This window comes from Hibiscus syriacus, unplaced genomic scaffold (assembly GCF_006381635.1).
Source record: "Hibiscus syriacus cultivar Baekdansim isolate YM2019G1 unplaced genomic scaffold, ASM638163v2 tig00113124_pilon, whole genome shotgun sequence".
Taxonomy (NCBI): domain Eukaryota; kingdom Viridiplantae; phylum Streptophyta; class Magnoliopsida; order Malvales; family Malvaceae; genus Hibiscus; species Hibiscus syriacus.
Window position 1 is genome coordinate 1,008,651 of NW_024063444.1, and position 23,250 is coordinate 1,031,900.

The 23,250-nt window shown below is 34.2% G+C and overlaps 4 protein-coding genes across 6 annotated transcripts; 2 read left to right on the top strand and 2 right to left on the bottom strand.

Annotated features, from left to right (window-relative positions):
- Positions 1-504: 504 nt before the first annotated feature.
- Positions 505-22,859, bottom strand: LOC120185537 (exosome complex component RRP4 homolog). Of its 2 annotated transcripts, XM_039189723.1 has the most exons (9): positions 22,637-22,791; positions 22,438-22,539; positions 22,291-22,336; positions 22,075-22,164; positions 21,601-21,666; positions 21,439-21,507; positions 20,352-20,853; positions 12,815-12,822; positions 505-515 (listed from the first exon to the last, which is right to left on the bottom strand). In XM_039189723.1, the coding sequence occupies exons 1-7, from the start codon at positions 22,789-22,791 to the stop codon at positions 20,416-20,418; spliced, it is 966 nt and encodes a 321-aa protein (XP_039045654.1). In that variant the 3' UTR covers positions 505-515; positions 12,815-12,822; positions 20,352-20,415. The 2 variants fall into 2 exon arrangements, with proteins under 2 accessions (XP_039045654.1, XP_039045655.1); XM_039189724.1 differs by lacking the exons at positions 505-515; positions 12,815-12,822 and having other exon boundaries at positions 20,416-20,853; positions 22,637-22,859.
- On the top strand, positions 1,927-4,564 carry LOC120185536 (actin-7-like). 2 transcript variants are annotated; one of them, XM_039189721.1, is made up of 5 exons: positions 1,927-2,024; positions 2,648-2,716; positions 2,821-3,214; positions 3,369-3,982; positions 4,070-4,564. In XM_039189721.1, exons 2-5 carry the CDS (start codon positions 2,657-2,659, stop codon positions 4,133-4,135), a joined length of 1,134 nt encoding a protein of 377 aa, XP_039045652.1. In that variant the 5' UTR covers positions 1,927-2,024; positions 2,648-2,656; the 3' UTR covers positions 4,136-4,564. The 2 variants fall into 2 exon arrangements, with proteins under 2 accessions (XP_039045652.1, XP_039045653.1); XM_039189722.1 differs by lacking the exon at positions 1,927-2,024 and having other exon boundaries at positions 2,634-2,716.
- Positions 5,931-6,664, top strand: LOC120185538. Its single transcript, XM_039189725.1, has 2 exons — positions 5,931-6,017; positions 6,061-6,664. Exon 2 carries the CDS (start codon positions 6,073-6,075, stop codon positions 6,631-6,633), a length of 561 nt encoding a protein of 186 aa, XP_039045656.1. The 5' UTR covers positions 5,931-6,017; positions 6,061-6,072; the 3' UTR covers positions 6,634-6,664.
- On the bottom strand, positions 9,214-9,633 carry LOC120185708 (egg cell-secreted protein 1.4-like). The gene has a single exon (XM_039189855.1). The coding sequence runs from the start codon at positions 9,631-9,633 to the stop codon at positions 9,214-9,216; it is 420 nt and encodes a 139-aa protein (XP_039045786.1).
- Positions 22,860-23,250: the final 391 nt, after the last annotated feature.

Below are 23,250 nucleotides of genomic sequence, written 5' to 3' on the forward strand. Positions count from 1 at the left end.
CCAAAATAATCTAAAAAGAGAATAACAATCAAAATGACTATTTTGATAAACGTTAAGAAGACAAAGTTTTCTATTATTTGGAATTAGGTATGAGTATTATATATATTCAATAGTTTTTAATTTTTTTGTACATTTAAAAGATTATATATCTATATTTATATTTAAGCATGTGTTTAACATAAACTTTAAATATAAATACTATAATAATATAAAGAATCGAAATGATTAATAAATCAAAGTGATCAAGCGGAGCAAGCTTGGCGAGACGATCGGTGTCACTATTCTTCTGTCGGGGAATCCACTGAAAGCACAACTCCCAGGATGGGGAACGAAGGCCGACTATCGCGCGAACAAGGGGAACCGGATGGAGATTGGCTTCAGCCTGGTTCAACAGACTAATAGCTTGGGAGTTATCTGAATGCACAAGTAGTCTCGGGATACAAAGATAACGAGCAAGGAGGAGGCCCAGGTAAATGCCCCAAAGCTCAGCTTGGAGAGGCGAACTTGCACCAATTCTTTTAGTAAAACCAATAGCCCAGTCACCATTTGGATCACGAATGACGCCACCTATCGAGCTATTACCGGAAATAGGAGAGACAACACCGTCCGAGCACAAATAAGACCATCCTGGAGGAGGCGTATTCCAGCTTTGCACATGCGAAGCAGAAATTTCATTTATATATCTATATAAAAATAATTTAATAAATTTTTAAAGGAGTGGCCCATGATATGTGTCCCACTAAACAAAAGAGAAGACCCTTTTTGCCTTTCCCCGCCTTTCTTTCCTGTTATATGTGCAAGAAATATCTCTTTACAAAGTGGCATTGCCATAACAACACACTTTAATAATATGTAATAAAGTATACAATAGTAGCCAGGCTTGATTGATTATTATGTCCTCATTGTCATCCATAATTTAAAATGAATGAGTTTGGGTATTTTAGGTGCCAACCGCCAATTGCTTTTCCAACTTCGATTGTAAATGCAAATAGATGTGAAGTTTTATGAGGTCTAAATGGTACAATTATGATCCATTTCTAAGGTCTGGTGTTTTATGACTGTTGTGCAAATTGCATAATCAACAACCGCAAGATGTGCCAAAATCTAGAAATAGCATATACAAGAGCTAATTGAGTAATATAGCTCGAATTTTGGGATGTAAATAAATCAGATTTGAACGACTAAGGTATATTCATGTTCATTTGTTTATTTTTGAAAGTGTTTGTATTTGATTCATTTAGTGTTTGCGAATATGGCGGTTTAAATGTTTTAGAAAAAATGTTGAAATTGCACCAATATTACTTAAACTACTTTGCCTTCATAGTTTGAACTCTAACATTTGTCATGTATTCAATTTAATATCTATATTCACAAATATTTAAACTGTAAAAAAAAAATAAAAAGGAAAGGAGAACCGTAAAAACAAGTTTATATTGTATGAGCAATTTTTGGTCTGTTGTATTGTATGGCGTGAAAATTTAAATTAAATCACAGATATTTCATCTTTACCCTATTACCATAGAATATAAAGGTTAAATAGCCTATTAAATTAAATTTTATTATCATTTTAATATTTATATTTTATTTTAATTCACGTATTAATTAGATACAAATTTAACTAAAAATTTAAAATTATTTACGAAATTATATATTAAAAATAGTAAACTATCCGACATCTGCAAATTCGCTATATATATCTCTAAACTATTTTTTCACATTTTCCTAACACATGTTTCTAGAAAATTCTTTTAAGAATGTCTTATTGAATAAAAAGGGGAGGATGTCAGGAAAAGCCTTCGCTTGGTGTTTCAAATGATTCCCTGGTTCCCCTCCTTTAAATTTCAAATTTATTTTCAATTTCCCCCGAATTTCATTTGCATTTCAAAACCTCCTCCACAAACTCTCTGTACAAATACCCCTTTCTTTCCTTTCTCTTATCCTCTCGTCAAAGCTTTCTCCAGTCACAAACAGTGACGAAATTAGATCAAAGCGTCACCATCACTCCTTCGCTCTTCCTTATTCGGGTAAATATGTCAAGTGTTGCTTTGATTTCACTTCAAATGTTGCCGATTCGTGGATTTCTTTTTTATGTTTCGACGGTCATGGAACTGAGATCTAGGGTTCTAGAAGTTACTGGACTGTTGTTGAGAGTTGAGATTTAGCCTGATCTGCGTTGCTTTCTTTCTCGATCTTTATTTTGCTCGGTCTGCTTCAATAGATTTTTCGGTTTATGTATAGATCTTGTGAGAAATGACTTTGTTTTTTTAAGCTTTATTTAAACTTGATATTCTTTCTACTTGTTCTGATTAATGCTTTAATTGTGAATACTTGATGCTTTTCGAAAATTTCTTTTTGAGATTAGGTATGGTCTTTTATCTTACTATTTATTTCTTTGTGTGATTAATTCAAACAGTTTTGCATTGGTTTATAGTGTAGCTTAATTCTGAAAACCATGTTGAGAATTGACTGAATTTGGTTGCCCCATTGCTGCAGCAAATTTTTGGATTTCTAGCTAACTAAGATATTATGTATTTGAAGAGATGAATGTTGACTTTAATTCGGTTTGCTTATATTAGTTGAGAGGGATATGGAGTTCAGACTGACATGTTATTTTTTCTGTACTCACTGTTTAGATTCTTGTTTGTAGTGGTAAATTATGGCTGATGCTGAGGACATTCAACCCCTCGTCTGTGACAATGGAACTGGAATGGTGAAGGTTAGTTGATTTTTGGATCTGAGTTATATTCTCCATTGTTATTTATTTGTTCATAAAAAATGCATTACTTTTTGTGGTTGATCTGGCATTGTTTAACCATACAGGCTGGTTTTGCTGGTGATGATGCCCCTAGGGCAGTTTTTCCCAGTATTGTTGGTCGACCCCGACATACTGGTGTCATGGTTGGGATGGGTCAGAAGGATGCCTATGTAGGAGATGAAGCACAATCCAAAAGAGGTATCCTTACTTTGAAGTATCCAATTGAGCACGGTATTGTCAGCAATTGGGATGATATGGAAAAGATCTGGCATCATACATTCTACAATGAGCTCCGTGTTGCTCCTGAGGAGCACCCTGTGCTGCTCACTGAGGCACCTCTCAACCCCAAGGCCAACAGAGAAAAGATGACTCAAATTATGTTTGAGACCTTTAATGTACCTGCCATGTATGTTGCCATCCAGGCTGTTCTCTCTTTGTATGCCAGTGGTCGTACAACAGGTTGGTTAAAATACAGACTACTTTGGACCTTTCATATTTTGTGACCTGATAGGAAGATGCTAAATTAAGATTGCTCTGGGTATTGTTGGTCTGGTTTTGTATAGATCATTCCTGATCAAGCTTATAACACTGAATTATCACCCTATTGGAACAGGTATTGTGTTGGATTCTGGTGATGGCGTCTCTCACACTGTACCAATCTATGAAGGTTATGCCCTTCCACATGCCATCCTCCGTCTAGACCTTGCTGGTCGTGATCTCACTGATTCTTTGATGAAGATTCTTACTGAGAGAGGTTACATGTTCACCACCACTGCTGAACGGGAAATTGTCCGTGACATGAAGGAGAAGCTAGCTTATGTTGCCCTGGACTATGAGCAGGAACTGGAGACAGCCAAGAGCAGCTCTTCCGTTGAGAAGAACTATGAATTGCCTGATGGCCAAGTGATTACTATTGGAGCTGAGAGATTCCGTTGTCCAGAAGTTCTCTTCCAGCCATCACTCATTGGGATGGAAGCTGCTGGAATCCATGAAACTACCTACAATTCTATCATGAAGTGTGATGTTGATATCAGGAAGGATCTTTACGGTAACATCGTGCTCAGTGGTGGTTCAACCATGTTTCCTGGTATTGCAGACCGTATGAGCAAGGAGATAACTGCCCTTGCACCAAGCAGCATGAAGATTAAGGTGGTTGCACCGCCTGAGAGAAAGTACAGTGTCTGGATCGGAGGATCTATCTTGGCATCGCTCAGTACCTTCCAACAGGTGGAGTATATTTGAAGTATTTTACTCACTCTCATTTTATACATTCACTGCCCAAGACTGACTTTCTTGCCTTACCTGTTGCATCAGATGTGGATTTCCAAGGGTGAGTACGATGAATCTGGTCCATCTATTGTCCACAGGAAGTGCTTCTAAGTTTTTAAATTAGGTCGATGGTAAGTTACATTTCCAATTTAGTTGCCTTATTTTGTTTCAAGTGAGAAAATCTGGTTGATGTGGGGAAGTGTGAAGGATGGTGTACCTTGGGTTTATATATAAGACATCCTTTTTATAAGTTACGACCTGGTGATGCTTGCTGGTGATACCTTCATTTGGAAGATAGCGGTCTAGATATGACGATGGACAGACAATTGATGAGGATGATGATTGTTTCTTGTTTAATTTTACTGTTCAAGGTCCCCCCCCTCAGAACATCAATGGGTTGAGGTTGTTTGGGTTAGATTAAGAGATTGTTGGGGAAGAACATTAATGTTAATAGCTATTGTATTGTACGAGCAAAATTTAAATTAGTGTCAGTTTGCGGTCATAAAACGGTCATGGAAATTATAATTGGATTCCGGGTTTTGAAATCTTTCCATTCAAATGTTTTTAGGATTTGATTTGAATTTGACGGTAGCGTTCGAAATGATCCCATGATTCAGAATCCATATCCTTAGGATTTAGGTGTCGACGATCAATCACGGTCTGATATGGAGTGGATTGCCTGCGATCTCCACATTATCTAAATGAGTAGAGTGCAATCAAGATAAATTATGGGTTTGACTTGAGGGTTGGTATTTGATTCTAATATGATGAACTTTATTATGATTTGTCTTTTTAGGAAAAAAGTGTTGAAAATTCTTACTCAGTCCTAAAATAATAATATAATTAATTTTTATGTAATTCAAGATATTTAATATAATCTCTTTTTATATATTTTATTTAATGTGTATAAATATTTATATAGGATATGGATTTTTTATTTCGGAATTGAATTAGATAAAAAATAAATAAACTCTTTGAATAAAGCTTTGCCTTAAGGGGGTGTTTGGTTCAAGGATTGTGGGAATCTTACATTCCCATATTTAGTTGGCCGGGAATCTTATTCCCGGTAATGTTTTATTACCAATAGTAGATTTTTTGGGGTATATTACCGGGAATGTCATTACCTCTCTTCCCTTAGGTATTGTAACATTATCGGTGTTTTGGACTAAAATGCCCATAATTTTTTATTTTTTTCAAAAATATCATTCTTCTGTCATTGAATAATAAAAATTTTACGAAGGTTAAACTACAAATTTATCCTTAAATTATTTTAGATTTACAAAAAAAAATCTATAATTAAAATTTTATATGAAGTTCAAAGGTTAAATTTTTTTTACCCTTTCATTAAACCTTTTTTATATTTTTAATTTTGTAAAAAAATTATATAAATATTATGAATTTAATTTTTTAAAGAAAATATATAAATATTTTACAATTTGTAATATTATACAAATATATAATAAGGACAATTTGGTCAAATATACATTCTAATAATTTTTTATTCCTTTAACCAAACACGGTAATCTTACATTCCTGCTAAACCAACCAAACACAAAATACAACATTCCCAGTAATCCTATTCCCTGGTAATCTTTTATTCCCACTAGTAATCTTACATTCCGTGAACCAAACGCACCTTAAAAGTCTAAAAATAAACTTAAGAGATTTATCATCATTTGAAATTCACTTATGAAATTATTATTTTTATAACACGGTTTACCATGCCATTCTTTGAAAAGAAAAACATTGAATTCAAGGTCACAGCCTGAATTGAATGAATAAAAAAATTAAACTGGGTTTAACTGTAAAAAATTGGAATTGACGAACTCACATGTCAGATCTCAACAACATTGATAAACCAAGAATCCCAAGTAAGTATACAGTTTTACACCATGGGTTCCCAATGATACTACTGCAATCATTCATTCAGGCTTCAGATCCAAACCCTCTCTCCACCATCACATAACCCTCGAGATCCCAGCGCCACTCATTTCTCAAACCTCACGGCATTACCCCCCATCCCCTCCCTCCCTCTCCTCTGGCCATCAATGGCGGACTACGAGCCAACACAACACCCAACGATCCCCATAGAAACTGCTCTCCAAGCCTTAAACACCATAATCCAACTCCACTTCGAGAAGACCCTCGAAAAGAAACGAGCCATCGACCTCCAAAAGAAAGAGCTCCACAAGCTTTTCCAGCTCTTCTTCCTCTTCTTAGCCCTCGTCTTCATGGCTCAAGCTCAGTCCACTCGTCTCCAATGCCGTCATTGCTGGGCACCCATCACTTTGCTCTCACTTTCGCATCTTATCTTCTATGTCTCGGTGGCTCAGACGCTGAGGTGCATCAATGGGTTCAAGTACCAGAGACGGTGCCACAAGCTGACGCTGGGGTTGGCTACAGATAAGCTGAGGGAAATGAAGATTAGGGTCAACAATGGGGAGTTCGTTGATGGGTTCGGGGAAGAAGGTGAGTTCCAGATTCATTACCAGGAACCGCCAGAAACTTACTTTGCCAAGTTCAAGAGAAACTGGGCGCTGCATTTTGGTTTCCTTATCTTGATCTATGTTTTCTTGGTCTCTTCTTCGGTTGTGTTGCTTTGTTTCTAGGTGTTGGGTGTGAATCATTTTTATTTTTCCAGTGTTGTTTAATAGGAAGAATTTATTAATTTATGTGTATACCTTTGGTTTCTTGAGGCTCAATATTAATTAAAAAAAGGGCAAAAACTTGAAGATTAGTGTTTCCAATTCCATTGTTGACTGATTTATGCTTTTGATAAAAAGCTTCATTTTTAACGATGAAGGTAATTTGGATTTTGTAGCACCAAGCATTCCTTTAGTTCTGGGGTGTTGAACGTTGGAAAAAGGGAATTTAAGGAGGGGAGAGAGAGATAGGTGATAGGGGAAGTTTTATTTGTTTTATTATCAATATAAAATTTAGTAATTAATTCGAATAAAATATTATATATTTTTACTATTTACAACTTTTGATGATCTTTTAGTTTGTAGAAAGGCGACAAGCGAGAAAATTTTGGATATGAGGGGTATTAATTAATTAATTATGTTGCAGGCACCCATTGAATTGATTCTCTAACATTTGTTTTCATTTTTCAGGATAACGTACAAATGGTCTTTCTGTTGTCTAGTGTTACTTCATTCTGTCTACGTATTATTAAAAGTTATAACATAATATTTCAATTATAAGATATTATTTTTTAAAGTTATAATATAATCTTTCAATTATAAGATATTATTTTATTATTATTTTTATTATTAAAAGTTATAAAATGATCACTCGACTATTTATACGTTCTAAATTTTTTTCGTTAAAAAATTAATGGTAATCTAAATTAGACATTAACATATTAACTAGAATATAATAAAATATCATCGTAGAATCTTAAACGATTATTATATCTCAATCATTATGTTAACGTTAAACTCAAACAACCATATGTTTTGTAATAAAAAAACGAGTTGGGAACATATGAATAGCCAAGTGGTCATTTTATAAATTTTAATAGTCAATAGATTAAACAAAGCGATATCTTATAATCATTTTATAACTTTTAATAGTCAAAATAATCAATAAAACATCTTATAGTCGGAGACTATTTGTGTACTTTATCCTTTTTTTTAGTAGTATAAGACTATTATAAGATTTTTCTTAATTATTGATAAAATAAATGTAACTACTTGAACAAATAACTTCTAAAAAAAACTTTAAAGTATTGAGATCACTTAATCGGGTTAATTTTTTTTTCAAATTCTAAAACAAGGCCTCGTTCCCCATGAGTTGATAAAAAAAATTGAGGTAATACACGCGAATGATTTTTGGACTATTTTTATTGAGTCGTCAACTATGAATATAATACTTAAATATCTTTTTTTTTTATTCATTAGTCATCACGGTTAAAAAAATAAATAAATCAAAAACAGGGTTTTATTTGCAACACTGAATACATGCATAGCTTTTGAAGAAAGGAGCGTGATTCTCTCATCCAAGGCTGGTGTAAACTATCACGAGTTCTTTGTAATATCTTGCATCTCTGACCCTCGTTCTCCGTTTTGCTACTAAGATCAATTGGTGTTGGGTTTTGATTCTTTGTTATCTGTCTAAATTAGCTGCAAGAATCCCGATTTACAGAGCTGTGTAGCATGAAGAACATCTTGAGCTTAAATAGCAGCTTTCCAGGGCCTCGGATTCGGGTTCCACGATAAAGGGTGTTTGACAAACAACTTTTTGAAGATTTTTTTTTGATTATTTAAGTATGAATAACTGATTGGTAGTTAAACCCTTCAATTTTAGTGTTTGATAAACATCTTTTTGAAAGAACTTATTATGCAAAATGAAAATGAAAACACTGAAAAATCCAACAATTTATAAAAACTGATTGTAAAATAAGGTGTTAAATAACATATTTAACCTTATTTTTATAAAACCTAATATAATAAAATAGCCTTCATCCTAATATATTTAAGCTGAAATTTTATTTTATTATTCTATTTTTTAGTTATAGATTCTCAAATATATTTTAGTTAAGAAAATATAGTAAAATATGAAAGTTAAAAAAAGTAGTGTTGATATTTTATACAAATTTAATAGTCTGTATCAATCTCATAATATTAATATTTGTAAATATTAAATTTTAAAAACATATTCAAAATTTTAAAAATATTCACTAATTTTCTTAAGAAATTTTTATTTCACTGTCAAAAGTATTTTATTTGAATAATTTCACCCCAATAAAGATTAAAATATTATAAAATATATATGTACTTAACAACTAAATGTATCGTACATTTATTTGTCATTTTACTCATATCAACTATCAGCTAACAGTTAAATTTTACCAAACAATTCTATATAAACAGTTAATCAAATCAGTTTCTCAAATTAATTGGTCAAACCAACTACTGGATTAAACTATTAGCTATCAGTACAAAAACTAAGAGGTTTTTACTTTGCATAAATAGATACTAATTATATATATATATATAGTGTTAATTTAAAGGTGTTTGGTGTAGGATAAAATGTTTAGTAACTTTATTTAACTTAACTCATTAGGCACCTAAACCCTTGCATGATTAAGCAATATTATAACTTCAGTTCAATTTATTCAAACCTTTATTACAACTCAAACACGAAGAAATACGTGTAAAACTCGAACATTCCAAATGCCGATTTCTTTAAACTGCAGGCACTGGACTAACAGGGGAGCCAGTAAAAGTTGGTGCCGCAGCAGCAGTCGCAGGTCCAGGACCAGGAGATGCATCACAGTAGCCTCTGAGAATGTTGCTTTCCTCATATGTGAAACCAAGGGAAGTGAGTATGGTAGGCCAACAATTACGGGTGACAATCTCGATCGAACGACAACACTCGGAGTCGATATCAGTGTGACCATCAACCAAGAACAGAATAATCTCATCGGTGCACGATTTCAACTCATTTAGTGCGTTCCAGCACTCGGCAAAGCCTTGATTATCGTCGAGCCTTGGCGCTAGTATGTGGCCTGGTTTGCCGGGGATGGAGAGTTGCCTTGCGAATGCTACGCTAGCCAAAAGGCAGGAAACAAGGACCAAGGGATGAAACAAATCTCTGAATGCCATTATATGTCTTTTTTCAAGTAAATAGTTGAATTACAAAACGTTGAGTGAATGAAGAAAGTGAGGCTGTGGGAGGTTATTTATAGGAGAAATCAAGTGAGACGAGGGGACGAAAACTAAATATGCGATTATTGTCTTAATCAGATGATTAATTAAGGGAAAGATGATGGGTTTCTTTATAAATGAGTAACTGCAAAGCAGAAGCACATAAGCCAGGTGAGTGAATTTGATAGGACATAAAAATTGAATCCTTCACAGTCACTGATTAATTTTGTTTAACCAGTATAAATGTGGTACTTGTGTTTTTTTAATCAATTTGGTACCTATACTTGTGAAACATTACACATTTGGTACTTAATTTTTCACTTTTACAGATATCGTATCTGTATTTTCTTTTTAACCAAATTGTTATATATTTTTGTCAAACATTACATATTTGATACCTATATTTATTAAATCGATGTCAAATGTCTAAAAATATTATGTGGATTCAATATTACAATTTTTTATAATTTTAAATAAATTAAATAATTTAGTTGAAAATTAATTTGTTTATTATTTTTAAGTCATTTAATATGGATCGTTTTGTAAAAAATGATAAATTCAAGTGTCAAATGATAGAATTAACTCTATTTATCATCCACTTATTGGTTGCTAAGTAAACAAATGGTCTAATTCATCCCGTACCCTTAACGTGAACCCGACCAGAGGTGTGGGTTTTTTTTTTTTAATTTGAGATTTGGGGCGGAGCGGGACAAGTTACATAATAAGTAGGTTCGGGGCGGGGTGGAACCGTGTTTAAAGTGAAAAGTTACTGATACGACTCTGTTATATATATATATAATTTTTAATATTTTTATTTTTATAATATTAAAATATATTATTTAATTATTAAAATTATTATAAAATACATTATTTTAATTATTTTAAAATATTGATATATTTGGGTCGGATCGGGACTTTAATCTAAAAATCATGGCGGGAGAAAAGCTAAAATTTACTGAGGGGGTAGGGGCCGGGTATAAATAATGTATTTTCGAGTCGGAATCGGGGCAACCAAAAAACTGGCCCACCCCGCCCTATGCCCATCCCTATATACATTATAATATTTGATTTTATATCAAAATAAACTTTAAGTCAAATGCATCTATTTATTAATAATTAAATATTCAAAAAAAATCATAATTTATTATTTAATATTTATTTAACATTGAAATTATTTTTATTCTTATTATTTTTTTGATCGAAAGTAAATGCTAAACGAAGTGAAAAAGAGTTGCTTAGGGCTTAAGTGAGGCAAAAAGGTTAATGCAACTTACTTATTTTATGCGATTGGAAGGCAACTTGTGATAAGCCAACCTCGAATGTTTTTGAATAAATGATTTGTATTATGTTATAAAATATATTTTTAACTTGAATAAAATGATTTTTATTATGTTATAATTTTTGGGTATGAATTACCCAAACTATTTGTATATGATAATTTGAATAATTCTATATGAAATACTATAAGTATATGACCTATTTGTATATGTTTTATATGAATAAATGATAATTTGAATAGTGCTATGGTAAATGCTATGAGTAAATGTTTTATGTGAGATGTTCTATGTGAATATGTGCTAAGAGATCTTAGTTTATGTGGAATTATTATACTCGAAATATGATCTATGAGAATAAAAGACCTCTTGAATAATAAATGCGATTTAATTATATGGAATAAGCAAAAAGTATATTTTATGAGAATTAGGGGTATAGTTGGCATGCCAAGAGTTAAGGGTTCTATGTGTTTCTTCGGGACAAATCTATGTGGTCATTCGGGACAAATATGTGGCACTTCAGTGCAAATTATGTGAGCAGTTGTGACTGCATTAGTGCACAACCTCAATGTACTCACATACCTTAAGTTCTCAGCAATATACGTTGGGCAAATAAAACAAACTTGATATATTTTGAAAAATAAGTAACAATATTATAATGTTAATGGAGTATTTATTGATTTTATATGAATTTTTTTTAAGGAAATGTAAAAAAATCAAGTGTCAAATAGATATAAAGTAATCAATGTTTAATAATATATGTTATAAAATGTGAATAGTATAGTGTTTTTCGTACTTAATGTTATTTTGAAATTAACATAAATGTTATTGTTTTAATATACTCATTATGCCTCACTAAGTCATAGACTTAGCGTGTGATTGTTTCACACGTAGGTGCAAAAAGCTTTAAGGAGTAAGTCGAATAAGTAAGGGAAGGACATCATACCTGTGAAGACTATCAGATCAGAAAAATGTGAATTGTATATGCTTTTGTTCTTTAAGATGTTGTTGGCATGTACTTAAAATGTTTTAAATTATAGATGCTCTGATATGTTTTGTAAAAAAATGTTTTTAATTGTTTAATAAAAGACAAATTTTAGTCAAATTTTTAGAGAGTCAAATAGTTAGAAGTTAATGTGACACCTCAGAGTCGTATCAGGGTCGGGTACGGGTCAGGGGTGTTACACTCTCAGCTACCAATGTCGACACAACATTCGTCAGGAATCCACGACGTTCCCCGATCATCACAATCTTTCGGTTATCCGGAGTCTTCAAAACCACTCTCTTGGTCTCACAATTGAGATTAACTCGATGCTTGTTCAACCAATCCATGCCAAGAATTAACTCAAACTCTTCCAAAGGTAACTCCATCAGGTCGGCCAGAAAGATCTCCCCATGGATCTCTATAAGATACCCTCTAAAAACACGATCTAACTCTATGGACTGATCTACAGGACTTTGAACTGTCACCGAATTCTCAGTATTCTCAACAAAGATATTAAGACCCTCATAAATGGAATACGACACATAGGAATGGGTAGAACCATTATCAAACAATGCAAAGTAAGGAATTGGATGAATAGTAACAGTACCTACAATCACATCAGGCTCATCGTGGTCTTGTCGATGTCTAGCAGCGTAAACCAACCCAGGCTGTCTGTCCTCAAATCTGGCTGGACCCCTACTCTAAGAAGCTCAGTCTATACTACCCAATCCCGATGCTCTCTCCTGACTATGACCCCCTGTTGGAGTCTGAACTGTACTCTGAGTACGAGCGGGAGTACGAGCTGGTGTCTAAATTATAGGAGATGACTCTGGACAATCCCACAAAAGATGATCACCAGAACTACATCTAAAATAGATACCCAATTTCCTCATGCATTCACCAAAATGACGTTTCCCATAATACTTACATGACGACTAAGGTTGCGACCCAGAAGAACCACTATGTCTAGAAGGCAAAACAGCTGAAGAACCTTGTTGAAAACATTTTGATGTTTCGATATAACAAATTAAGTTAAATGAATTTTAAGCTTTTACAAAAGATTTTCTAAGTATATTCAATGTAATTATTTGAATATCAAAATATTACTCCAAGTGTTTCAAAGTTCATTTTAATCCTTACTAAAGTGTAAAATTATGTTTTATACTTAAACTGTTTTTAAAACAATTTTACAAAGTATTTCGAACCGTGTCAAAGCCAAGAAAAATCAGATTGTCCAGGGGGTACAGATTCTCCCCAGGGGGTACAGATTCCCCTGCAGGTTTTTGGCTCCAAGAAAATAGAATGTCCAGGGGGTACAGATTCCCCCCAGGGGGTACCGATTCCCCCCAGGGGGAACAGATTCCCCCCCAGGGGGTATCGATTCCCCCTGTCTAACGGTCAAAAACATATTGCACTTAGGGAACCGATTCCCTATGAGGGGGTACCGATTCCCCCCACGCTCCAAGCTATTTTATTAATTGTTTCTCATCCCCAAACTGCTCCAAAACATCCCCAACGACTATATACGACTTCAAACACATTCCAAGCTATAAATACAAACTAATGACACTTGAAGAAGTAAGAGAACAACTATCCAAGCAATCAAACACAAGAGAATAGTTTTTCAATCTTATTTCATCTTTCTCTTATAAATATTTTGTTCTTGTGAGCTCAATCTTGTAAACACCTACCTTAGAGAGGTTTTCTTGTTTACATCTTTTATCCTTTTGTAAAGGGGAAAGGTTCTAGCTTAGCCCGTGTAAAAGCTAGGGAAAGGTTCTAGTTTAGCCCGAAAAAATTAGGGAGTTTGTAAGGTTACTCTTTATCCTCAAAAGAAAGAACAAATTAGTGAATTTGTTGGAAAATCCTTGGTGAGAAGCTAAGGTAGTGGACATAGACTTTGATTGAGAAAGTTGAACCATTATAAATCGTTGTGCAATTCTCTATCTTTCAATCTCCTTACTCCCTAAACACAAAACCGTTCTGACCCCTCTTTACAAACCGTTCCAGTTATCGATTCGAGCTTCCGAAAATCCCAACAATTGGCATCAGAGTCTAACTCGTTAAGAAGGTTTAACCATCTTAAGACGATCCTAGAAGAAGCTCTACCAATTCCCGACACAACCGAGAAGATAGCTTCCACCTCCAGCTCGTTCCACATGAAAAAATCCCTACCAACGGACAAGCCTCCATACTTCAATGGAGACAACTATCGTCATTGGAAGAAATTAATGAAGGTATTCATCCAATCCAATGATCTTGATGCATGGGAGATAATCGAGAACGACTACTCTTCTCTAAAGAAGAAGGAGAAGAAGCGGAGTGACAAAGAACGGAAGAAAGCTCAACTTAATGCTAAGGCCATGCACATGATGTTGTGTGCATTTGGTCCTGAAATCTATGAAGGAGTTTCTTCATGTTCAAGCACCAAGGAGCTTTGGAATAAGCTCGATGAAATCCATGGAAACAAGAAAGAAGAACCAACAAAGGTGGTGTCTCTAATGGCTCTTGAAGAACCCGAGGTATCTTCTAACTCAAATGAATTTAATTCATTTACTTTTGATGAGTTACAAGATGCTTGTAATAGGTTGTATTTGGGATTTGAGACCATGAATTCCAAATATACAAAATTAATTTAAAAACTCAAAATTGAAAATAAATCGATTTTGAAAGCTAGAGTTGATTTTGAAAAATGATTTAGAACTTTCAAAAATCAAAATAAATGATTTAGAAAAGAAAAATTTTGAGTTAGAAGTTAAGCTTGAAAGCTTAACAAAAGAAAATAATTAATTTCTAAAAACAATCTATTATGTTTAAAAATGGCAAAATGCTCAGATTGCCATTATCATGGTCATTTGGAACATACTTTTCCTTTGAAGAATGAAAAAAGTTTTAAAATTAGGCAAGTATGGGTTCCGAAAGGAACAAGGGGCATTAAAACTAACGTCCAAGGATCCAAAGTAATTTGGATACCAAAATCTACTTAAATGTCTCTTGTAGGTTTGTGGAAGCAATTGTGATGAAAATGATGATATTCAAGATGCTCTAGCCACACATGAAAAGGAATTGGTAACCTCTAAGCTTAATGTTTTAAATTTTAGTTATTTGGTTGCTCATTTGATTTTAAGCATGCATGAGTTTTGTTTTTAAATAATTATACATTATTGTTTTAATCTCATGTATGTTAAAAAGGTTTTATGATGAACATTTTAAAGTTTTAATGATTTTTTTAATTTTTAGTTCATCATAAGAAATTTTGGTCAAAATTGATTTTAATGCAAATGATATCTCTCTAACAATTGATATCAACTTTTCAAATGTTTTGATTTTATAAATTTTAAATTTTTTGACCTAAAATTAAATGTTTATGCATGTGGTTTAAATGAAAATGATATCTCTCTAACAATTGATATCAAAATTTTCAAATGCATAACATTTTTGAAAAATTTTATGCATATGCACTTAATTTCAATAATTGATATTGCATAAAGTATTTTAGACTTGAATGTATTGAATTTCTTGTGCTACTAACATGTTTGTTATTCTTTGTTGAAATTCAATTTTGTTTAAGTGTCAAGATCCTAAAAGCATAATTTTATTTGGAATGCATTTATTGATGGGGAGCTTTGATTTTTCAAATGATTTTTAAAATGTCAAATTTACTACTTACTCTCTAAAGTTATTTTGAACTTTAAAGATTAGAGTCTTTTTGATTTAACAAAAAGTGGGAGAAGTGTTAAGGTGTTAAAGGGGAGAAGTGTTAAAGTAATGGGGAGAAATTTCAAACTTAATTTCAAAATCTTAAAATTACTCAAATGTTTTGTTATATCAAAAAGGGGGAGATTGTTGAAAACATTTTGATGTTTCGATATAACAAATTAAGTTAAATGAATTTTAAGATTTTACAAAAGATTTTCTAAGTATATTCGATGTAATTATTTGAATATCAAAATATTAATCCAAGTGTTTCAAAGTTCATTTTAATTCTTACTAAAGTGTAAAATTATGTTTTATACTTAAACTATTTTTAAAACAGTTTTACAAAGTATTTCGAACCGTTTCAAAGCCAAGAAAAATCAGATTGTCCAGGGGGTACAGATTCCCCCTGTAGGTTTTTGGCTCCGAGAAAACAGAATGTCCAGGGGGTACAGATTCCCCCCAGGGGATACAGATTCCCCCCAGGGGTACCGATTCCCCCTCTGTGTAACGGTCAAAAATAGATTGCACTTAGGGAACCGATTCCCTATGAGGGGTACCGATTCCCCCCACGCTCCAAGTTGTTTTATTAATTGTTTCTCATCCCCAAACGGCTCCAAAACATTCCCAACGACTATATACGATTTCAAACACATTCCAAGCTATAAATACAAGTTAAGGACACTTGAAGAAGTAAGAGAACAATTATCCAAGCAATCAAACACAAGAGAAGAGTTTTTCAATCTTATTCATCTTTCTCTTGTAAATATTTTGTTCTTGTGAGCTCAATCTTGTAAACACCTACCTTAGAGAGGTTTTCTTGTTTACATCTTTTATTCTTTTGTAAAGGGGAAATGTTCTAGCTTAGCCCGTGTAAAAGCTAGGGAAAGGTTCTAGTTTAGCCCGGAAAAACTAGGGAGTTTGTAAGGTTACTCTTTATCCTCAAAAGAAAGAACAAATTAGTGATTTTGTTGGAAAATCCTTGGTGAGGAGCTGAGGTAGTGGAAGTAGGCTTTGATTGAGAAAGTCGAACCACTATAAATCGATGTGCAATTCTCTATCTTTCAATCTCTTTACTCCCTAAACACAAAACCGTTCCGATCCCTCTTTGCAAGCCGTTCCGGTTGTCGATTCGAGCTTCCGAAAATCCCAACAAACCTGACGCCACAGGCATGGCACTCCACCACCTTTCTAAAAAGACTCACCCTTGCCTCTCTTGCTGGGGCGTGCAGAAGAATCAACGGAACAAGAAAGCCTCCTAAATCGGTCTAGATCTTGATCTCTCCTACGCTCCATACCCACTCGCTCTATCTCCTCGGCGGTCTTGGCTATCTCAACTAAGGTATCAAAGTTCCTTTCTTGGTGGGTAGCAACTCGAATCCTGATCTCATACATGTGTCCATTCTCGAACCTGAAATACCGATCTGATTCAGTGTCAACAAGTCCAGTAACATAACATCTCACTCTGATGAACTCAGTCTCATTGTCCATAACAGACATATCACACTAATCCAAATTCTGAAATTTCTAGTTTGACTCCTACAAATATCTATCTCTGATATAGTGATTTTGAAAACGAGCCTTTAAAAGATCCCAAGTCAACTGATTTCCCGAAATACTACTGCAAATCAATTGCCACCACTGAAAACTCTATTTCTTTAGCATAGTTAGGGGGCCCTTTAACTTTTGCTCAGACCTCAAATCCATCTCATCCATAATCCTTTCTGTATCCTCTAACCAATACTCAGCTTCAGTCAGAGGTCCACCAGTAATGCATTCGAAATGAACTACTCCAACAGTTACCAAAGACTTCAAAATCTCAACAGCAAGCATATTACCAAGGACTCTAGCAGCTCTCCTGAAAATGCAAAAGACTACTCTATTAATGACATCCTTATCCATGTCAGTATCCTCGTCCTCAGTGACGGGAGGGTCTCTCGCAGGAGTAACTGAATCATCTCTAGAAATAGACGGACCTATATACGGGACAGAAGGATCTCGAGGTGACATAGTATCATCTGTCATAATAGAAGGTCGAGACACTCACCCTTGACCATGGCCACGGCATGGCCTACGACCTCTAGTCCACTAATCGAGTAAATCTACAAGGCTCTACAGAAAAAATTTGAACCTAAGTTAGACTAGCATCAGTAACCTCAAATATATTTAAACTCATAAAATAAGGTGACATGGGTTTTGAAAAATATCTTGAAAATCTAGATTTTTGGACTCATCCACAGTCCAAGTGTTTAAACCCGAAAGCTATGATACCATCAAGTGTAACCCCCTAGACCTGACCTGGACGTTATGCCCAAATCTAAGCGATCACATATCGTTTTGAGAAATTATTTTCATAATTAAAACAACGTTAAAATCCATATAACATCATTATATGAAATTTATCCATAATAAGGATTCATACGATAAACATATATATATACATATATCAGAAAATCGTATGAAACATTTACGAAACAAAATACTGGTAATACAAATATATCAAGACAGTAGCAAAACACGTGTCACCAAAGTATAACAAAGGCATATAGAGATATACAATAGTACAAAAGTAGGAGTAGTCGATTCTCCTGATGCCAAGTCTGCTAGCCTAGTCTGGTATTAACTGAAAAGGTTAAAATTTACGGAATGAGCTAAAAAGCTCAGTGTGCTCCTTACGGTGTATAAAAACATACAGATAAAATATTTCAGTAAAATTGATTTATCAAACATGTTTTAAAAACATTAACACTACCCCCGTCCGATCACCAGAATGTGTAGGTTCCCCATAACCATACACCCACCTGTACACCCAATAAGGGCTTACCCTGTGCACAAAGCATAGGAGCCTGCGGTAAGGTCTTATCATGTGCACAAAGTAGAGGAGCCTACAGTAAGGACTTACCCTGAGCACAAAGCCGAGGAGCCTGCGGTAAGGTCTTATCTTGTGCACAAAGTAGATGAGCCTGCACAAAACGGTAAGGTCTTACAATTCATAGACTAGGCCTGAGATACTTCCTCCAATAATACCCCCAATTAAATAACATGTATGTAGTCGAATGAGAACGGTAGTTTAATCCATTAAAACATGAAAATATTTTATTTTCAGAAATCAGATAATAAAATACAATAATCCAGATATCATATCAGAAATATACAATAAATAAGATATCAGATAAGCCTTGTTCCGAAAATAATGTATTGTGTCGTAAAAATATTCAGTATTATCAAAAATCTCAAACAATTCAGATAGATAGTTGAAAATAGTAATGTAACACCAACATGAAACACATCTGTATCGATCTGAGTAGTATGATAGGGAAACCTACTACTAAGTTTGTCAACCATGATCAACGACAACGCTAGATCTTACGAATTGGAAAATCTATATCGGAATCCTAATATGAATAATTTTAACCTTTATTTAAACAATTTACGGAAACCTACGGGTAACTCTCGTAAAATGCGGATCAAGCGGATCTGATGAACGGGAAACACCTGATCTAATCGACCCTCGGTCGTGTGAAACACGAGTATCTTCATAAAAATATATTCTCAAATCAATTCCATGATCAAATCCTAAAAAATTAAGCAAAAATGCTAAAAACACTAAGCATTTTCGGATTAACGGATCAATTCGGTCTTTCGGGTTAGAATTTGGCAAAACAGACTTCTAAATCAGACCCAGGACGTCGAAAAATATATAATACGACTTTTCAAAGATTTTGACTTTTTGGTTAAAGTCAACGCTCAACGGTTCATGTTGGATCGGGTCGGGCAGGCTGTTCGGGTTAGCGGGTCGGGTCGGCCCATTTCCAAGTAGTCCACCAGACGATGGACTTTCCCCACACATAGGGGCAGTAGGGGGCGCTACAGGGTCAAAAAAATTCCTAATTGTTTTTTAAGGGGTTTTGAGACACTTACCAAACTCGGTTCACAATGGTGAACGACGGAGAGCTCGATTTCGAAATGTCGAAAACTTTATCTTCCTCACCCCCTCACACGCCGACAACATCGGAGATAAGAACACCGACGGACTCGGGACGATACAAGAAACACGGTACGAGAAGAGTCGAAAACGGAGCAACGATAAAAAATTTCTTTCTATAAGAGGAAATTTTTGGAGAGAGAAAAAATAAACTTAATTTTTTTGATTTTGGGTTATATAAACCCTAAAAAAGAAAATGATAAAATCATTCCAAAGATCCTCCATCTTTAGTTTCTTTTTGAATTTAGATCCAAATTTAATCAAAATTTAATCAAAATTTCACTTTGATCCCCAAATATAATTAAAATTCAATTTAGTCCTAAAAAAATTTAAGAGAATTTTAGACCCTATTTTGGGGTGTGACAGAATTTGCCTTTACAAACATAATATATTTTATACGAATAACATTAATAATGTATAATTTAAATTCAATTTGGTTCCTTCATGGCTTCAACTTAAGCTTGATTTTATAATGAAGAGGATAAATTGGACAGTGTTTAAGTGAACAAAACACGCAACTCCATTAACAAGTATATAAACAGCTACACAGAAAATTGAGTCAAGCTCATCTAGCCGTGAGAAAATTAATGGTCGATATTTGTATCTTTACAATTTAAGATAACGTGAGTTTTAACCATAATTAATCACCTTAAAAAAAAGGCACAAGCATATAAACCTCTAAACTGCATGGTAATTTTGCAATCTCAGGTGAAAACCATTAAATTTCCATATAAACCCCTACATTAGAACAGATTAGCAATATTACCTTGAACAAGAACTGTTTACAACCAAATATCACATCATCTTCTCCGCTTTCCCATCAAGCTTCTCCGCTCGGCTTCCCTTTCAGCAACCAGAACATGAAACTCTGATCCTAGCATGTCATGTATATCGATTTTCAGTGAGCTGCTCAACTCAACGGTCTCCATGATCAAATCTGCATCCATACTGAAGCCTAAAGTAGACAATACGCGGACAGCGTTTGCAACTCTGCATATGTTCTGCCTCATCTCTAGAGGGGTATGAGTTTGGTTTCTTTCTTCAAGAACCATGGATTGTTCAGAACTATTAGGTTTATCCACTACCATACTGTCTCTGGTTTCGACATGTTCACCAACCCAAATGAATCCATTGCGCCCGAGTATCAAGTCAATTCCAAATTGTTCAAGGTGATGGAAATGTGATTTGCTTTTCTTCACTAGGTAAGGATCAATTATGAGCAATTGGCCCTTCTCAAGCTGTACATGTGAATTACATCAGGAACAGCTTTAATATCATAGAAATGCAAGGCATATTGAGTATCGCATTGAAAAAACTAATTAAAGAAACAAAATTTATAGCAAGGCTTATGAAATGCAAAGATTGCATCTGTATGAAAGGATTCACAGAAATACAACCACCTTTTATTATGTCTTGATACCTTATATCAGAAAAAAACAAAAGTTCCTAATAACCTAAATACTTCTCCCCTTTTTTACAGCATGTTTTGTGGAATTATCCCACCCAATTCCATGACCAAGTTAAAGCATTTGGATACATTGCACATAAATATTTGCCTTGCAGCACTAAAATTCTTGGTGTAAGAAAGTTACAACTTCGCTAAATATAAAAAGGGAAAGAAAAAGAAACAATCAGAGGACAGCTAAATCATTACTCCTGCAATTTATTCTGATTTATAATATTTTTCATGAACTGTGACATAAAAAAGCTTATAATCTCATTCTATTGTCACATATTGCTTGTTTTGGAGAAAAACATGAATTTTTTTTATAAAAAGCAAGACCAAAGCAGAAGGAATAAACAAAGACTTCCTAAGTAGATACCTTTCCATACTTTTGACTTCTTGCTTGGAGTTGTAAGCTGCCATCATGCTGGAAATTACGAACCTCAGCCTGAGAGAGAAAGAATGTTTATCATTTTATTCTATCTGTTGTCACATACAAACTTTATAAACAATAAACAAATAAGTTGGCCGCTGGACTTACACAGACAACATCATTCTCTTCAAAGATACTACGCATGTTTAGTTCATCCAAAGCAGTTCGCCGCCTCTAACAAAAAGAATCAATAGTGAAATTTAAAACAATAACAATTGTAAGCAGTGGAAGCAAAAACTTATACTAGTAACAGAACTCTGGGTTTAGTACGCATATCACATAAAAAAGCAGCCATCATAAACATTTCCCCTCACACTGGACACAGGGTTACATATAACTGTTGGACTCTGTGGAATATGTCAGTCATGAGAGCCAACCTATGAATGTTCTGAAACATCAAAAAAATGATGGAAGGCCGACTAAAACAGTTGTGCTAATCTAGGGATACATAAGGATTACTGAACTTAAGCATCCATTTCAGCACATATTCTCCCCGCTTTCAACTGAATAGTTTAAGAGATCCATCCTAGTCTTAGTTTCGCTTCAAAGGGTAGTACAAGTTACAATCAACATACAAGTCACCTGAATACCATCAGGCATGTTCATCGAGGAAAGCATTAAAATGGCATCTTGGCTGAAATTGATTTCCAATCTCCACCTCTTTTGAGCAACCTAAAAAACCCAAAAGAAAGCTACACAAATTTTATAAAGCTGCCAAATTGATTTAAGTTTGTTTCCAAGATATATGTGCGTATTTAGAAATGGTGAAAGTATTTTTCTTGCGTTTTAAGACATTACCTCAACTACACGTCCCACTACAATATCCCCAACCTCTGGCTTGTACCTAAAAGATTTCACATTTCAAATTAATCAAATTCCTCATAAATAAAAAAAAAAGAGAGAGAAAATTACATTTGGATTGAAGAGTCAGATTTTTTAGAATACCTAGCGCGTAAGCCGCGAACATAGACCAGTTTGTTGATGCGCTCCACCACGCCACACACAGTTGCCACCAATTCGCCATTGAGTTCCGTTGTTCCATGCCCCCTTCAAAAATTTCAGAAAAGAAAAAAAAAGAGTTAAATCTATTTGTATATAAAATCAAGATACAGCTTAACTGAGTAATTTTGCGTGCTGGACGTACTTGAGAAAAGCGTCTTCGTAGTTGACGGGAATCGTATCGGCGACGGTAACCGAAGCGTCTGAATTGGCCTTCGAAGAGAGAGACTGAAGCTTTTCGAATGCTCTTTGAAGTCGTGTTCGTTGCGTTTGGCTCAACGGCAGCTGTAATCCTCTCATTTTTTGACCTGCAAATCAGTAAAAGGTTGGTTCTGAACTATCCGAAACTCTGGCGGCAAAACATAAGAACCCTAAACCCTAATGAATCAAGAATTCCGTTTTTTTCTTGGGAAATCCACATAAATGGTCATTAAAGTAAATTTTTTAGTACGTAAGTTCCAAAAATAATGGTTTGATCACTGAAGTTTTAAAAATAATAATTTGATCACTGAAGTTTTAAAAATAATAATTTGATCACTGAAGTCATTGTTTTATACAAATCGATCACTCGATCATTAATCTTGTTACTGAGTAACAGAATGTTGATGTGACACGTTAAACTAATTGACCTGACATTATTTGATTATGCGAGATAGTAGATTGATGGATGTTTAGCTCTTATATGAAAGAACACAATTGAATCTTACATAAACTCATTATTTAATTAAAAAATAGTGTAAAGTACATAAATGGTCTCAT

Coding starts and splice junctions, on each gene's coding strand:
- LOC120185536 (XM_039189721.1), top strand. CDS start 2,657: ATGGCTGATGCTGAGGACATTCAACCCCTCGTCTGTGACAATGGAACT. Junction 2,717..2,820: donor ATGGAACTGGAATGGTGAAG/GTTAGTTGATTT, acceptor TTAACCATACAG/GCTGGTTTTGCTGGTGATGA. Junction 3,215..3,368: donor TGCCAGTGGTCGTACAACAG/GTTGGTTAAAAT, acceptor CTATTGGAACAG/GTATTGTGTTGGATTCTGGT.
- LOC120185538 (XM_039189725.1), top strand. CDS start 6,073: ATGGCGGACTACGAGCCAACACAACACCCAACGATCCCCATAGAAACT.
- LOC120185708 (XM_039189855.1), bottom strand. CDS start 9,633: ATGGCATTCAGAGATTTGTTTCATCCCTTGGTCCTTGTTTCCTGCCTT.
- LOC120185537 (XM_039189723.1), bottom strand. CDS start 22,791: ATGAGAGGATTACAGCTGCCGTTGAGCCAAACGCAACGAACACGACTT. Junction 21,508..21,600: donor AAGAGAATGATGTTGTCTGT/GTAAGTCCAGCG, acceptor TTTCTCTCTCAG/GCTGAGGTTCGTAATTTCCA. Junction 20,854..21,438: donor GAAGTCAAAAGTATGGAAAG/GTATCTACTTAG, acceptor TCACATGTACAG/CTTGAGAAGGGCCAATTGCT.